Source organism: Buteo buteo, chromosome 29 (assembly GCF_964188355.1).
Source record: "Buteo buteo chromosome 29, bButBut1.hap1.1, whole genome shotgun sequence".
Lineage (NCBI taxonomy): Eukaryota > Metazoa > Chordata > Aves > Accipitriformes > Accipitridae > Buteo > Buteo buteo.
This window is the reverse complement of record NC_134199.1, coordinates 4026124-4042792: the sequence shown is the minus strand read 5'-3', so window position 1 is coordinate 4042792 and position 16669 is coordinate 4026124. Positions and strand designations below refer to the sequence as shown.

At 50.8% G+C, this 16669-nt stretch overlaps 1 protein-coding gene across 5 annotated transcripts in view; it reads right to left on the bottom strand.

Annotated features, from left to right (window-relative positions):
- The window catches only part of RHBDF1 (rhomboid 5 homolog 1), a 39279-nt gene extending 24927 nt beyond the window's left edge, over positions 1–14352 (bottom strand). For 2 of the 5 annotated variants that reach the window (XM_075059428.1, XM_075059429.1), the window contains exon 1: positions 14040–14352. In XM_075059428.1, the coding sequence (XP_074915529.1) occupies positions 14040–14125 (86 nt within the window). In that variant the 5' untranslated portion in view covers positions 14126–14352. Of the gene's footprint in view, positions 1–12360; positions 12748–13051; positions 13321–14039 lie in introns of those variants that run through there. The other 3 variants (XM_075059430.1, XM_075059432.1, XM_075059433.1) reach the window with 3 other exon arrangements.
- Positions 14353–16669: the final 2317 nt, after the last annotated feature.

Genomic DNA, 16669 nt, shown 5'->3' with positions numbered 1-16669 from the left:
CTGTTCAGCATTCCCCACTACATGTGTGCATTTGGAGTGGTCAAGAACAAACCTTACAAAGACAGAATATGAAACTTGCAGCACTTGCCCTAGCAGGGCCTGATTCTCTCCCTGCACGCTGTGAATACACGGCCACAGCACAAGTCAGCCAACTGCCTCTGACCCAGGGCACAGAAGAGACTGGGGTATGGACACAAGAGGCAGGTCTCCAGGAAGTTAACAGTGAGACTGAACGTGGATCCAGCTGTATACATAGATGTATAGACTAGTGTACATAGATGTACAGCTGGATGGTTGAACACAGTCTTTGCAAGGTAGGTGACACCCCTTATTACACCTGGTCCTCACTCAAAGTGCTGCAGTCACCGATTTCTGTCTCAGCACTGCACTAAAAGCACATGCTATGTTTCACACTAACCCCTTAGGGGTTAGCGACTCTGGATACAGTGTCCACATATTTGATCCGGCCAATGGGCTTTGTTTCAAAGTCGATTGCATTGACCATATTTCATTTGAGCAGTCCCATATTCTCAATCCCAGTTTCTCAGTACTGTCCTAACAAGGGTTTTCAAGAGGTCACTGACAGCAGCAGGATAGGAACATACACAGCAGAGCCATGCAAGGTCAGGCCAAATGTCCATCTAAAGCCAGTATCTCATTTCCAACAGAGGATGTACAGAGTACAGTATCACTCAACAGTCATATCTCCCTGGACAGAGCCATGGCATGTGCTATGAATAACTCAGAGGCTTCTTGTGCCAGAGATGTCTTTGCATGTAATGGGTCTGTATCCATCTCCATATCCATTTAATGATTTTTCTTCCAGAATTTATCCAACTCATTTTTTAATCCAAGCAAACTTTTCGTATTTGTAACTGCATGTGACAAAGAGCTCCACAGCTGAAACACATGCTGTGTGACAAGCCATGTTCTTCACTTTGTCTCTGAACCTGCCACTTCCTGGGTTTACTTGATGCCCTGTAGTTCTTGGGCTAGAAGAGTGAACAGCTTTTCCCTATCCTCTTTCTCCATGCCAATCCTGACTCTACAGATCTCTTCCATGTCCTTCCTACTATCTTCTCTTCCCACAAACACAGCGGGATCCACATCCAGCGGCTCAGTCCTTGGACAGGAGCTGTTCCAGACTTCTCACCTGTGCTTGTGGTTTGCAGTGTCTCCCAAAGTCCAGAAAATGCTCCACCAACCTAGACAACAGCCAAATATCTTCATCCTGGGTAAGTGGAAATGTTCATGCTTTCAAGCTTTTGTGAACTGTCACTGGGGCTGGACACTCAACTTTTGTAAACTGTCAGGATAGCAATTCCAACAGGTGGCATCAGGAGAGGTCTCCATTATTACCAAACCCACGTAAGAGCCATTGGAGACGTGGGTAAGGAGACTGTCTGAAGAGACTGGAAAAAGGTGGAATGGCCCAATACCTGCCTGGACTTCTATTCCCAGTGCTGGCACAGTCCCAGTCCTGGTGCCACCACCTGCACTGCTCAGTCAGCTCAGAAGCTGTTCCCTCAGCATCACAAAACTGAGGAATCTGGAAATACAAACTCTTCTCCAGCACACAGGCTGAACGCACAGCATTTGTAAATCTAGCTTCTTCTAACTGATCAGCTGCGTGTAGAACTGTGGTAGCAGCACAAACATTATTAATAAAGTCCATTTCAATTAAAATAAACAAACAAAACAAAAAACTTATACGTTGCAGATACCCTGGGAAAGTCATCTTCAAAAGCTCCATGCCAAAGCAAGGTCACAGTACCAGAACAAAAGCCAAATCCACTGTGCTGTGGGTCAGGCTAAGAAAGAGGGAGAGCGCATTGAATTCCGAAGTTGGCACATGATCAAGAAAAGCTGCTTAGTGAAATCCACTGACCCAAAGAGAGAAGGAAAAGCCTTGTACAGAAGCCTCAGCATGCTCCTAAAACTGACAGGCATCTCAAATACATTCAGGGATTTGCATAGTCATTTCAAAGACAGACCATCCTTCCATTTAAAAAGACAACTGAAGCTATGCCCATGTTGATTTTTTTCTTCCAAAATTTCCATTTTACCAGTATTCTCATTTAAAATAAAGCACTTTTTTTTCCCCAAAAAAATTCCAAATGAAAAAAACAAAACAAAAAAACTTCATTCAACTCTACCACACAAATACACATCATCTGCTTTTTCCAACAACACTGCTCCTCTCTAGCACAGCGTCTGCATGTTCTTACAGACACCCCCAGGAGGTAACAGACACGGGGGCTATTCCACTGCAATCCAATCACCACGTCCCATGGTCAGCCTCCAGCTGTTTTCCTCCATTTTTCAAACCCCCATCACTGCAAAGGTTGTATTTGCAGTGCCTGCTATGCAGAGTCCCAGGCAAGTCCCGCGTACCTGAAGGGGTCTACCCATGCAGCTATTCTGGTTGAGGCACACCAGAAGGCATCCAGGTGGAGAGACACCAAAGCAACCAGGATCCTAAACGTGTTCTCCAGACAGAGCAAGCCAGGGGAGACAGCGGGCTGCTGGCTTTGCCTCTGTCTCCAGGAGGATTTCTGCTGGCACAGCAGGGAAAAGGCAGGAAGTCCAAGGAGAAGAGGAGCAGTGGGGTTTCAGTCTCGTGGCTGCCAATAAAACCATCTAGCATGGATCAGACCCAACAAGTTACGAATAATATCTCAAATACCAGGCGTGAGCCAGACCTTTAAAACAAGCCAGATGGAGGAACTGAGGGCAGGCAGGGACAGGGAAGGTGGAATAGGCCTGTGACCCTGCACTCTTGGGGAAACCTGCCAAGGGCACAGCAACACCCAGGCTTCGGTTGAGACCACCACCATGTCCCACCCCAAGAAACTACCTTGGAAATGAAACAAGGCCATCGGCACTGCCCTGGCAGCGGCCCTGTGGAGGGCTCTCTCCTGCTTTCCTGACCCTCACTGCCAAGCTCAGAGGAGATGCCGTTAGGCTTTGCAGACCCACAGGCTGCCAAGCAGAAGCTGGGGTCTGAGTAATCCAGGCACGTCTGCGCACAAGCCTGGCAGTAAGCTAGGCAGACACACTGCCCTTTTAGCCCTGCACAGCAGGGATCTGGCAGGACTACCATTCCCACACACTATGCACTGCCCCTCTCGCCGCCCTCTGCCACGCACAAGCTCTGCTTGGGTGCTGGTAGAGACTGATGCTGCCTACAACAGCCTGCACCAAATCACACAGGCAACAGCTCCCCAAGGCCCTGCCTTCCACTTGCAAGCAAGCCAATCTGACAGCTAGCTGCTGCCCAAAAAGCAGTCTTGCCTTACTCCAGTGAGCCACTTCAAGGTGTTTTATCAGCACAAAACTAACCCTAGTAAATTATTTCCTGTTGATCTGGCATCCTGAAGAGGCTCAGACGATTTCAGATAAGCTCTGTGCTACCTGAGAGAGGAAGGGTAGGACCAGCCTATTCAGTGATAGCTCAGCACGATAGCAGCTTAGCTGCAACATCAAACTACAGCCCTAGCCTTTATCCCTTGCTTATGTGAAACAGTGCTCCTCCATCCCCAGCCTAGCAGACCAGTGCTCAGGGAACTGCATTTGCCCCCACCACCACGCATGCAGCACGCTGAGCCCCTGCACTCTCCTCTGAAGAAGGACCAGACAGGAGGGCTGGGGAACAGCTAACCTCTTATTAAAAGACATAGCTTTCCTGCAGGCCACTGTGGCACACTGGAAAGGCCTGTCCCTGCCCAAACTGTCTTTGAAACTTTATGTCGAAGTACAACATAGAAGAAATGGATCTGGAGTAGCAAAAGCCTTCGTCCTGGCTCCAATGGAACAAAGGCCTTCGCCTTGTAGAGAGTGAATTAAAAGGCACACAATCTTCCTCCTGGGAGTTTTCTTTTCAACTAGTGCTCTAGAAAGAGCTAGAACAGGAGTTACACACCTGAGCAGGTAGCCATAAAAGCAGCATGCAAGTAGATTGTGGCAAAGCAGCACGCAAGCACCACCACAGAGCTGTGCCAGCAGGAACCCACCAAGGTGGGGTGAATGCTATGGAGAAGGTCTTTAACTTCTGCGGCTACCCAAGCAACCAAGGCAGCGCGCTGAGGAATCTCACCATGAACCACTTAATTTAATTAGCTGAGAAATACCAGTGGAAACTTCCCAGCTTAAAAGAGGCCAGGCAGACCCCTAGACAGGAAACAGGAAGCTACATTAGAAAAAACCCAAGGGTTTGGATTTCATGCAAAGACTTGCAGAACGATACTAGTATGCAAGAGGCACACCAAGAGTGCAAAGCTTCAGCTGGGACCCACTGAACCTGGAGAAGGTTCAGCTATATACAAAGGCACAGGGTTTTAAATAGAGGTAATAAAAACATCTGCCAGTGAAGTCTGAACATATCCCATGATCAGGAAAGCAGATCTGGTGTCCCTTTGAGCAACTGTTTTTCCTGATTTTCAGAAAAAGATGTGGGTCATGATGGAAATCAACCATAAATGAGAGCCTACTGGAACACCAGCATTAAAAGCTTTCAAAGCAGCTTCACACAGGACCTGAAGGGTGTCCAGGTCTGGTGCCCTCATATAGAAGAGAGAGGAAAAACAGGGAGCTCAAAAAACTCTTCCGATTCCTGTTAGTCCCCAGATCTGTAGTTGAACTTCTCCAAATACAGGTTAAAAGATGCCCCCCAACTGCAACCTGTGAACACTCACACAGGCAACAGACTCTGACCTTCAAGGTCCTTTTGTTGGAGCACACAAAAGGCAGAACAGTTACAAGGACACAGAAGCCAACGCTCAAAATTCAAGCTATAAAGAAGTCATGGCCACTTGAAAGAGATGCAAGCCAACAGAAAAAGCAGTGCCCCCAGCCCTCTGCATTGCCCCCCACCTCGTGCTGGCACGAGCATCCCCGCAGCTGTTGGGTGATCCACACTGGGAACCAACCCACATTAGCTCAGCAAAGAAAATGGTTTGTTTCAGCCCAAGCTCCTTCCCTGATCCAAGTCACCACATGGCTCCACAAACACTTGTGCCAGCAGAAGGAAAGGGGAAGAAGCAGGAACAAAAAGAGCAGCTGGAGCCAGACGACTGGACTGGTTCTCAAGGCAACAGAGTTTAAAGCAATCGTGAAAACACAGCCAAAAACTCACACTTGTAGCACTGTGGGAAGCTAGCAATTATCACAAGGGAGGTGGTGGGTTCTATACCTCTTGAGGCTTAAATAATCTTCTGAGAAGCACCCTCAGTGCAGGTGTTGAGTGCAGCAGGAATAAAATACTACTATATCACCAGATGCAGAGTGAGATTTTGGTGGGGTCATTAGATGCAAAAACATCCAAACCATCCACAGATTTCTCTAGAGCTGACAGCCAAGCCTCATGCATGGGCAGCTTCCATAGAAGAGTTCCCAAGGGATGAGTTTCCCCTGCTCACCTATGGCCTGTGGCACCCACAAAGCAACTAGGTGGAAGGGAGTCAAGTAGAGCAGACTGGGCAGAGGGGCTGCCTTTTCCATCTCCTAAGCACGTGTAACCCAGATGACAGAAGCAGGTTCATAGCACTAGCCAGCGTGCCTGTGCAGGGCCCAGGCGATGAGCAATCAGCAACCAACTCCACCTTCTAGAGTAAAGCCAATACAGAGCCATCTACAACCTACCTAGATACCAGCAAGGGCAACAGTCTGAGCATAAAACATAACCAGAAAAGAGGGGGCAGCAGTGGAAAACCTTCTGGAGTACCTTGGCGTCTTCATCCTCTCTGTGTTTCTCCATGAACACACCCTGCAGCTTTGCACAGAGAACACCGGCCTGCCACCCCATGCAATAGCCGTATTTCCAGCACCCACATCCTAATAGTCTGGTCACAGCACACCACTTAAAGGCCACATCTGGGCATGGACTGATGACGATACTGTCACTGGAGCTATTAGCAGGTATGTCAAGCACAGGGCATGAGAAGCCAGCACTGACCAGCACTCCCATTCCCTAGGGAAGCCTGTAGAGTCAGCACTGCCTGGTCCTCAAAAGGAGCTGGCTTCTACCTAGAGATCCATTACCAGCTACCAGATGGCTGATGCATGTCGGCATGCCTATGCAGAAAGCAAGGATACTACTGCTGGTCCAGTGCCACAGTGAACATAGCCAGAATGGATATCAAGTATAATCACATTAACAACTCAAATATTAACAATTCCAATTATAAACAACTGACTGCCAGCACTGGAAGTGTATCCAGAGGAAGGATCCTCTACACAAGCCTTGTTCTTGCACCCTATTCAAAGGTAACCACAGCTGCCTGTTGGGTTAGCAGTACCTGTGCAGAGCCGGCAGAGCCCTTCGCCCTAGGGTCCCCAGCAGCCTCAAAGCACAGTTGGCTCAGTACTCTGCCTGGGTCTACACGTTCTTCAGCTCCTCTTTAACAAAGAAGCAGGAAAGAGTGATCACAGAAACTATTTTAGTACGAGTTTAACTCATAGCAACAATTCAATGGGGCTCCAGAAGACCCTGTTCCAGATTTATTTTCATTACTAGTAAAATAGATGCACTGTAAATTACTGGCTGATCCACGAGTACCATGGACACAGACATTGCCTCAATTTTACAGCAAGGTAAGATTCACAAAAATGCTTTTGTCGGTGCAGCCATGACCCCACATTAGAAAACAGAAGACAAAACCAACAAAATCCTAACACTGTATTTTAACAAAGATATCATTTTTCACTGAAATTCTGCATTTGTAACTTTTTTTTCTATCAGCTCTCATATTCATCACAAGTACCGTAAGGGTTCGGGACACAAGGAAAGCTAAGAACACAGCTGTGGTATGACTCTCAAGACAGCAGTAAACACTGGCTCTGGTTGCTTTTGGAATAGCTGCTGCCTATGCACCCACCTCAAGAGCAATTTTCTTGGTAAATTAATGCCTCTTAGCGATTACAACATTGTTCATTTAGAAAATATGACATCAATAAACAATTGATGGAAAAGGAACTGCCAAAACTAGCAACCTCCCCTAAAAGGAACACAATACCCCAAACCAAAAATTACATTAGACCAAAAGCCACCCAACCTCTATGGCAAAGACTCTCAGTACTAAAAGCAGCTAAGAATCACTGTTTGTTGTGCTAAATAAAAATGCCTCACTGGCAAATGAGATCAAAACTGCCGCAAATGACAACATTTCCTATGGAAAGTTATATAAAACCACACTGAATAGCTATCTAAAAAAATCTTAGAGGAAATAACAAAAACAAACATTGGAGCCACCAGAAGACAGACTTTATATTCAGGAAGGATGGAAGCCACAGCATCTGAGCCATTCAGGCCAGCTTTCTTTGCGTGTTCCTTTAAAATTCAGAGCATCCTCACTCACCATCACACACCTGCTTTCTCCAACACGACCACAGTTCTGTTCACCTGGATACAAGTGAGAGAACAAGCCTGCATCCACCAGCAATGCCCACAGCAATGAGGCTCAATGGAGACCCTTCAAAGGAATAACTAAATAGCCAAGGACTCAGAGCAGAGCTGGTTCGGCTGGAACTGCTCTTCCTAACCATTAGCTGATTTAGCCAGGGACATAGTAGAGCTAGCCTGCCACTCTGATGCTCTAGTTTCTACTCTTGCTAGTGCTCGACAGCTGGCCGCACACCATCTCCTACTTTGTCTAATTGGAAAGCAGCTGCAGGAAGAGCTTGTCTTGCTCTGCAGGTTTGTGTACACATGTGCACGTTCATGTGTGCCCAATGCACCAAATCATTTATAACACAAATAGAAATAATCATAATTCTAACTTTGTTTTAGCAAAAAAAATTTAAAATCTAAGTGAACCATACTTCAATCTGAGTGAACATGCCATTCTCTCTCACTGTTCTCCCTGAAATTACAGTCCCAGAGCAGTCACAGAAAAGGAAGATATGCTCACACTTTTTGGCAAAACAACTCACAGCCTGCTATCTTCTGCAGTTCACTTTAAAGCACTGGGCTTTGAATTCAAGCGACAGAGAAACACACCTCCCGTGTGCTGATTGCTACAGGGCAGTAACTCCTGAAATACAGAAGCTGTATTCGTCAACCCAGCCATCTGAGCCCTCAAGATTTTAAAATTCAAGCTGTTATAACTTTCACTCAGTCAAAGCCAAGTGCCGGACCTGTAGAACAGTAAAAGCAGTGTCCTGCACAGCTTCAGGACGACCTCATACGGATTGTTCCTTTTTAAAGAAAAAAAAACTTCAAAGCAGGGATAGCTGCTGACTAGCAGAGCAAGGGGCTGTCTCTCAGCGAAGTGGAAACAGGAAGGGGAGGAGGCGGCAAAGGTAGGCTTTCCAGAAAAGGCAAGATCAGGCATGTCTTGATATCTCTTCTGCCCCTGGGAAGGCTGTACTGTGCCAGGGAAGTATTTTGAAATGATACTTCTTAGTTCACTGAGAAGAAATTACATTTCCTTTAATAATCACTGTGTTTTAGAGATGCTCTGATTACTAAAGCAAGGTCTGTTTGTTGCTAAAGGCCCCAGAATTTGAGAACGTATCCACTGCTCAGGTCTATATTGCAATAGTTCTAACATTTCTATGGCGTGTAAAAAGTAGCTTTAATTATATTTGAAACAAAAGGTTTATCTACATAGTTGAAGAGTGCACCCAAAGGAAATTTCAGCAAGAGCAAGCCTTATGTCAATCTGACATTTGCTGTCTCTGCAGCAAACAGAGCACACAACCAATGAAACTTGCACTCTATAGCTTTAGGAGATTTAACAGTTAGAGTTAACATGAAGAATAAGCTCTCCGCCTTCACCAAGTAGCAAACAGCCACTGTTTGTTATTCAAAAGGATTTGACCATAGTTTGGATGATTTGTTCAAAAACTCAGCTACTAATTTGCTCATTGTGGCATCATCCCAACACACATTGAAAAAAGAACCACTTCCTCATTCCTACAGCAGCAAGGACTGAAACAAGTATGAGAGATGTGATCTTAAGTGGGCTTCAACCAGTGCTGGACAGCACCTAGATGAGCAGGACCAAGAAAAGGAGCAAGCAGTCGTAAACCCCTGAAGTTCAACTAACAAGGACATGACAATAGGCAATCTCAACACAGACACAATTTCCACCACTCACTGTGGAAACCTCACTCTCCCAGGGCTGCCCCTAGACCTTCCCAATGGCATAGTCAAGCCTGCCTGTAAAAACAGAGAGGTTGGAAGCAAGCCTTCCCCGCCCTGCCCTGAGTGGGAGTGAGGGTCTCTACAACTCTGTGCAAGCAGGCCTGGATGGCAAGAGCACACACCACACACCAAATCAGTCTGGGGTTCTTCAAGGACACAGAAACAGAGCTGCCAGCATGACCATGGGAAATGCTGTCTAATAGAGCCATTTCCTTCCAAGGTTAAATCTTGCCTGTTGCCTCCCTAATCTCTTGGGACTAATAGCTGCAGGGCTAGGATTGACCCTCCTAAATATTCTTCTGTTACTTGCCTGGTGGGTGCTGACCTTAGAGGGGAGTCACTGGACACTAGGGGAGTAAACAACAGGTCCTGATGTCCATTCAGTTCACATGATTCATCTGCTAGTTCTGAAAAGGCAGAAAATAAACAAACAAAAAGACCAAAAAAAAAAATACCCCAAAGCCAAAACAACAACCACAAAGCTAAAATAACCCCCACCACTGGGGAGACAACTACCTGCATGACCCTGGACACCAGGGCTTCCCCTCCTCTGAAGAAAGAAACTACCTTCACTCTACTTTCCAGCAGCACTGGGACATTTTACCCATGACCCAGACGCAAGTCCCACTACATTCAGGTTCCAGCACCCACAGTGCACGTTGAGACGCTGTCACATTCTCAGCAGAGAAGATGCAACACAGCTCTCTGAGCAGGCAGGTAACATATACATTCTGCGGGTTACTTAAAACTACATCAGGTATATACCCAGCAGCAGGGAGGCAACCTTGCAATAACAGTGTGAGATCTGCACACTTCATGTCTGTTTCATTCCAACTAGATGATGATAAAGTTAGACTTGGAGCCCAGAACCTCTCCAGCTAAAAAGAAAGGAAACTAATCTATGTCTGAGCTCAGGGAAAATGTTAAGGAAGGAACCCATCCTCAAGTTTTAAGTATTTCTACTGAAATGGTCATATACTGGTGACAGGCAGGTGGCTGCGGGAACAGCCATTAATAGAAGTGTTGTGTTGGGTCACAATTAATGCTGGAACCTCCGAGAAGGGCACATAGTCTCCACGGGATGCCAAAGCCTCCAAAGGTAACTAAGGAAGAAAGGCAGCAACCACAAGGGAAGAATCTTATCAAAGACTGTTCTGCTGGATAAAAGCTCTAGAGATACAGATAGAGAAACATCAGGATCTTCAGCTCACAGCCAGTCCCACTCAGCAGGCAGCATCCCCAGTAGCACAGAGGGTGCTCTCCCAGCCTTTTTGTTGGGTGCACTGAATGGAAGAGGAAAACAACGCAGGACTCCCGGTCATGTTGCCCATCTCAGGCCTTCAGGACTAACCAGGCTGTGATTGCACTGCAGAGAGATCCGACACACTGAATGGAATCAAATCTTTACTAATTATAGCTGAGCATGTGGGCTCTGTGCCCAGAATAAACTGTCCTATCATGCCACACTCAGCAGACCCTGCCTCTTTCAGGGGAACGTGCTCAGACTTGCTGGCTACTCTCCGGGGCTGGATTCCAGAGGAACAGGACTGATGACCCCAAAAGGAATTCCTATTCCTGCCTCGCGACCTTGCTCAGCTGCAGGCCCATTGCAGTCCCTGCCACAAAAGTGAAACGAGCCATCTGCCAAGTCCAGTGACGAGGCGCTGGCCGTCTCTGAGGGACGTAACTCCTGACTGAGGTGACACGTCAGGGCCACGCGGTCTCAGAACCAAGCCATGAGAAGTTCACTGGAGAAGAAGTGCCTGCTCTGCTCTGCAGGAGAGCAGCGCCCTCCACATCCAAAGCTCGTCACCCTGGCTGAAGCCTACACAGCGCAGAGCAAGACATTCCTGAGACCAGGGCCAACCCATGGCTTTCCCCAGAACCTGAAAAGCCAGTTTGTAGGCAGATCTCTTGCAAGTGTATTGCTAAAAAAAAAAAAAAGGCCTGTCATGGGAAGTCCCAGAGCAGAACTAGTTTTGTGGGAGTTGCTTTTACGCTGTACAGTATTAACCTCCTTTCGTGGGAATGCACAAAGCAGGCACACTGCTGACACACGACCACACATGAGAGCCACTGCCTTCCAGGGGGCTCAGGACCGATGAGCACAGAGACCATAACAAAACTGTTCCAAATCCACGGCACCTCGTGGGACGCTGGCGGGGTCCCAGCTCAGGAACGGTGCGGGCTCCCCCCAAGCCCGCACACAGACAGTGGAGACCTGGGCTGCCCAGCAGTAGCCAGTAAGGACACAAGAAGGACGATAGCTGTTATCAGAGCAACAGAGGTTAAAAAAAAAAAAAAAAAGCAGAGCAGCTTTCAGGCATACAAGGCCTTTTGTAAGTCCTTTTAACAATCAAAACTTGAAGGAAGTATCTGAAAGTTCATCTGTTTCTTCCAACTGTAACAACCAATTAACACAAGTTATCACCTCCTCTTGCAAACTCTGCACCACTGAGATAGAAGAGCTGGAGAGCAACATATATCCACACACCGGAGTGGAGATCCAATTCTCCTTCCTTCCAAGGGTCTGCTCCCCAGCTTGTCCCACGTGGGCCCTTGTTACCCCTGTGGTCATGGCACAAAGGCAGCTACTTGTCTGCTGCTCTATCATCGTTACTGCAGTCAACACCCTGTGCTCCTTCCTTGTCCCATGCTTCATTCAGAAGCACCTTTGGCTTTGCTGCCTTGTCCCTTCCCGTTACGTGTGACTATTTTTTCCTTTACTGCAGAATGCACAGCTTTCTTCCCAGAGGAAATTAGCAGCCATGGGGACAAAAACAGGAAGAAAGGAAACAACTTCCTGCTCGCTCTGAGACCCAGCCTGGAGACATCCCTGACCAACACTGTGCACCCCACCATGAAGGCAACCTGCAAGAGAATCAGCAGCCAGAACCGAGTCGTGCACAAGGACAAGCACGGGACAAAACTCATTTGTGCTGCCACTCACCGCTCCCGAGTTACACGAGAGAAAAGCGCAAGTCAGAATATGCACAAGGGGCACTTTGGCACAGCAGAGCTAGCTGTGTGCGTGTGCTACGACAGGGGAAAGGACAGGTCGCTCTCCGAGGAGCCCGAAAGGACCCAGTACGGAGGGCGCAATCCTGCGGAAGCTTTACTCAGGCTCACGCTGGGCTGCTGGGATCCCCTGCCTTGTGCCAGCAGCGTACGGCGTGAAAAGTCAGTTCAGGGACTCGATCCAGAGAAAAACTAACCTTTACACGTAAAAGGCAGTATGTTTTCCACCAGATCAGCTCCCGAAAGCGGCTGCCAAAACACCGGTGCCAGCATCAGGGGAGGGGCGGCTGGGAACGCGTGGCAAGAGACGGGGGTGGAGGGGCCTTTCAGCTCCAGCGTGGACTCGGGTCAGCTGAAAACGAGCCACGAACGCGCACCTTCGCCTACGGCCGAGAGCACCGGGGCCGCCAAGCTCCCCCGACGTCCAAAGAACCGTGGACAAGCCGGACCCCGGCTCTCCGGCAACGCGAGATCGCGCAGGTCCAACGCCGCTACTTCTGTCACTGACAGGGCCGGACTTCCACCTGAGGCGCCGGGACACGAACCAAAGCCTCCCCCCCCCCCCCATCCCCGCTGCGCTTCGCCTCACGGGGCGGGCGACGGTGCCCGGCGGCGGGAGGCCATTTGCTGAGGGCTTCTCCCCGCTGACAGGACTCGGGGCCGCCACCTCAGGGCGCCGGCCTTGCCCCGCCGTCCCGCCGAGGCTGCCCCTCACGGTCGGGCCGCCAGCAGGGGGCTGCCGAGCCGCGGGCTGAGGCGGTCGGGCCGCGGGACGGGACGGAGCCCGCAACTCACGTGCGCGCCGTGCCCCGGGGGCAGCCCCCGCCCGGCCCCGCGTAGCGCCTTCCCCCCCTTCCCGTTCCCCCCGGCCCCGCGGTCCGCACTCACCGTGCAGGCGGGTGAAGCGCAGCGGCGAGCCGCCGCTCGGCTCGGGCCGCCCCCCAGTGCGGCTTAAGGGACCGGCGCCGCCGAGCTCGGCCCGCTTAGGGCGCGGAGACTCCTCCCCCGTGCCAGGGGCCGGCCGGCCGGGCACGCCATTCACAGCCGAGGCATGCAAATGGGAGACGGGAACCGAGCCGGGTTCGGCGGCGTGAGTCCCGCCGGGGAGCTGCCAGCGCCCGGGGCCGCGGGACGACGCATCCCCGCCGCGCCGCCGCCCTGACTCACGGTGTAGGAATGCGCCGCGCCGGGCGGAAGCCACCGGCCCGCCCGCGGCCCCCGCAGCGCGGCCCCCGTGGCCCCCGGCCTAGACCTCCCCGCCGCGGTTTTGGGGTCCGCCTCGGGGGGGTGGGCATCGCCCTTTCGGGCGTGCAGCCGCCGACCCCCCCCCCCCCAGCCGAGCTGCAGTGACGGTGTTTAGCTCCAGGTCCCGTTAGCCCCGGGCCCGCGGGTTGGTCCCGCGGCTGCTGGAAGCCCTGCTTCCCCCTGGAGCGCCCGGCTCCGATAGCACGGCGGTGCCCGGGAGGAGCTGGGGTGATCCCCGCGTGGGGGAGTCCCGGGGCCGGGAGTCAAGCTCAGCGGAGGGGACGGGCACAGCTGAGTGGCCAGGCCCCGGCCCGGCCTGCCCCGGCCCCGCTGCCACCCACGGGGAGCCCTCACCGCCGAGCCTCTCTGTGTGGTGGCACACGCTGCCCTCACGCAGCACAGCTAACGCGTGGCTGGGTTGCTCCCAGCCACCTCACTCTTTCTCGCTGCTTCACTGTCCTCTACCTGCTCCTTGCCTCGTTCCCACCCCCCCAGCCACTTAGTCCTGTGTTTCCCATCAAGTTCTTCACACCTCCTCCTCCAGCCATGTGGTTAGCATATCATCCCTTCCCAAAGCTGTTTCTTTCCTCCCAGCTTAAACATTTTCCCCTTCTGGATGGCATCCTCCCACCTCGATTGCTCAGCCGTCCTTGCCTTTGTCCTGGGATCGTTGCCGAAGATTTCTCCACCCGTCCTCTCTGGAGCATCGGTCAACATGTATTGCTCATGCAGAGGTTTTCCTAGAGCTCCAGCGAGGCCTGCAGCATGCACATCCCTCTTCAGCAGGTCCCCAACCCACAGCAGCAGATGCTTTTAATATTAGTAATAACTGGGGGGCCGCATATTCCTTGCCATCTTACGGCGTCTTCCCTGCCGACCTGCGCGCAAGAGCGATTGAGACGAGCGGGAGAGCTGCTGTTGCAGGGGCCGGCGCTCCCTGCGAAGGGTGAGCTCATCGGTACCGCACCCACCCCTGCTCGTGCCCACGCACAGCAACAGCAACCACGCTTCGAAGGCAGCCCCCCAGAGAGACCTGCTAACTACATTGCATCTTGTTAGCTAATGAGCAAACACAGATCAGCCTCAGCTAGTCCTGGCTGAGGTGGAGACCGTATTGCACACAGAACCCTGACCATCCGCAAAGCTTAACAAGCACAAATTATTCTCAGATGTTTCTACCACATAAACAAGGAAAAGAAGCGTCCGGTAATGTAACAGAGCAGAGCTGAATTCGCGGGGCCCTTCGGCATCTCCCAGGAGGAACACTCTGGAGCCGGAGTGTGACTCTGACCCACCCCTGTTCTTTCTTATTCTCCTGCCAACAGTACGTGCGTTTTGCAAGAAAAACAAAGCTCTGTCACTGAAACGTGGTTTCTTGCTCCTGTATAACACTCTTGCAGACAGCACCGCTAACCCCATCCCACAAGCTCTTGTTCCCCCAGTGCTTCCCTGCCCAGCCCCCTCCCCGGGGTCTGTGGGCTGGGATTCTTTCACCCAACTGCAGGCATCTGCACTTAGTAGGATAAAATCTACCCTCTTGGTCAAGAATACGCCCTCGTTGCTCCCATCGCCACCAAGCGTTTCTCCTTCAGTGCACTGAGTCCTATCAGCCTAAAATACATGGAACAGGGTGACTTAAGGCCAGCTTCTGACTGTTGCTCTCTCAAGCACAAGCTGGTACACAACAGCAGTTTGGTGTTGAGGATCCACCGGTCCTGGTCCGGAGCACGTCATCCAGCCCAACAGCCTTGTTTCTTTTCTCCCTCGTGAATGCTTGCAGGGAGTACTTGTGTTTGAAACCTGGCCTCTGAGGACCAGCTGAAGGAGAGCTCTCTTCTGGTGCTTGTTATATTTAACATGAACATGTGATTACATTAATTTGCTTCGTTCTTCTCTGCTGGAAACTGCAATTTCCTCCCTCCTGCTTGAAACCCATGAGAAACTGTGATCTTGCCACAAGACATGGTTAAGAACCAATGAAATAGATATCCATCAGCATGTGAAGTGCAGCACTTTTACTGCTGCAGCTCGCTTAAACTGCTCCTTCAAAGCCAGGTGAGCTACACACCTGCCACCTTACAGCCAGCACTGGTGGGTCTGCACTGGCCAGGAGTGGTGCAGAATAGCCCATGGGTACTTCACACGTCTGTTCAATACCTCATCTTCATCAGCACCCCACAGTTCTCCCTCCTGCACGCACATTTGTATGCGGTCCTCCTTGGAGCACTGATCCTGTGTCATCGAGTATTAAATTGGGTTGCACGGTATATTGATTATACATCCAAGTAGGCAAATGGTGGTGTTGGCATGTGCTTATGGCCACCGCTGGAAACGTGGCACTGGGGAGCCGTGCAATGCTCCGAGCCCGCGCAGACCCTTTTCCCTTACCTTCTTACAGCCTGCGTGCATTGCCTAACAGTTTATGTAAGGACAGCTCAGACACACCAGGAGCACAGAGGTCTATTTTTATCTGGATCGCTGGTTATCTAGACAGATGATTTGATTTTGACCTGCCTTGTTCAGGGTTTAGGCCAAGAAAGCATCCCAGTGTCCAGCAAGCACAGTGGAGAGCATCAGATTGCAGCCTTCAACAGGAAAGCAGAGCTCCCCTTGCCTTCTGGAAATACACGGGCTTTGCAGTACCTCCTGTGCTGACATGAAGCAGCGGCGCAGCCCTGGCAGCTGTCCTAGCAAACAGGGAAGAGGTCCAGAAAGGCCTGGGATTTCTTCTGGGGAGGATTAATAACACAGAAACCCAAGCGAAGTCCCACGGAGTTTCAAACGCAGGTGGCCTGGCCAGGAGCCAGAGAGGGAACTGCCAGAAGTGAGAGGACGGGGAATTCCCTTGGGGAATGCATTTCCAGGGTGGATCAGAGATCACCTGCATCCCCTTGTTGGGGAACAAACCAGGTTCCTGGGCACCAGCGGCAGGTCAGGTTTTTATCCCCAGCGCCGGGGGATCCTGTGAGCAGGAGAAGTGGGCTTAGTACTGTGGGATCTGTTCACCAGAGCTGCTACACAAATTGTCTCCTCTTCTTCCTTGCTACCCTGCAGCTCCTGCGTGTGCAGCTGACATTAATGCTTTCTGCCCCAACCTCAGGCCAGAAAGAGCAGTGCCGCTGCTCTGAGCACCCAGCCCCAGCAGTGCCCTTTCTCCGGTGAGATGGGTGCTAACGGCCCATCAATCTGGAGTGTTGGTGCAAAATGCCTGGAGTGCACATGCTTCCTCTCCAGATTGGATGCCAAGTTGAGAACGGTGCT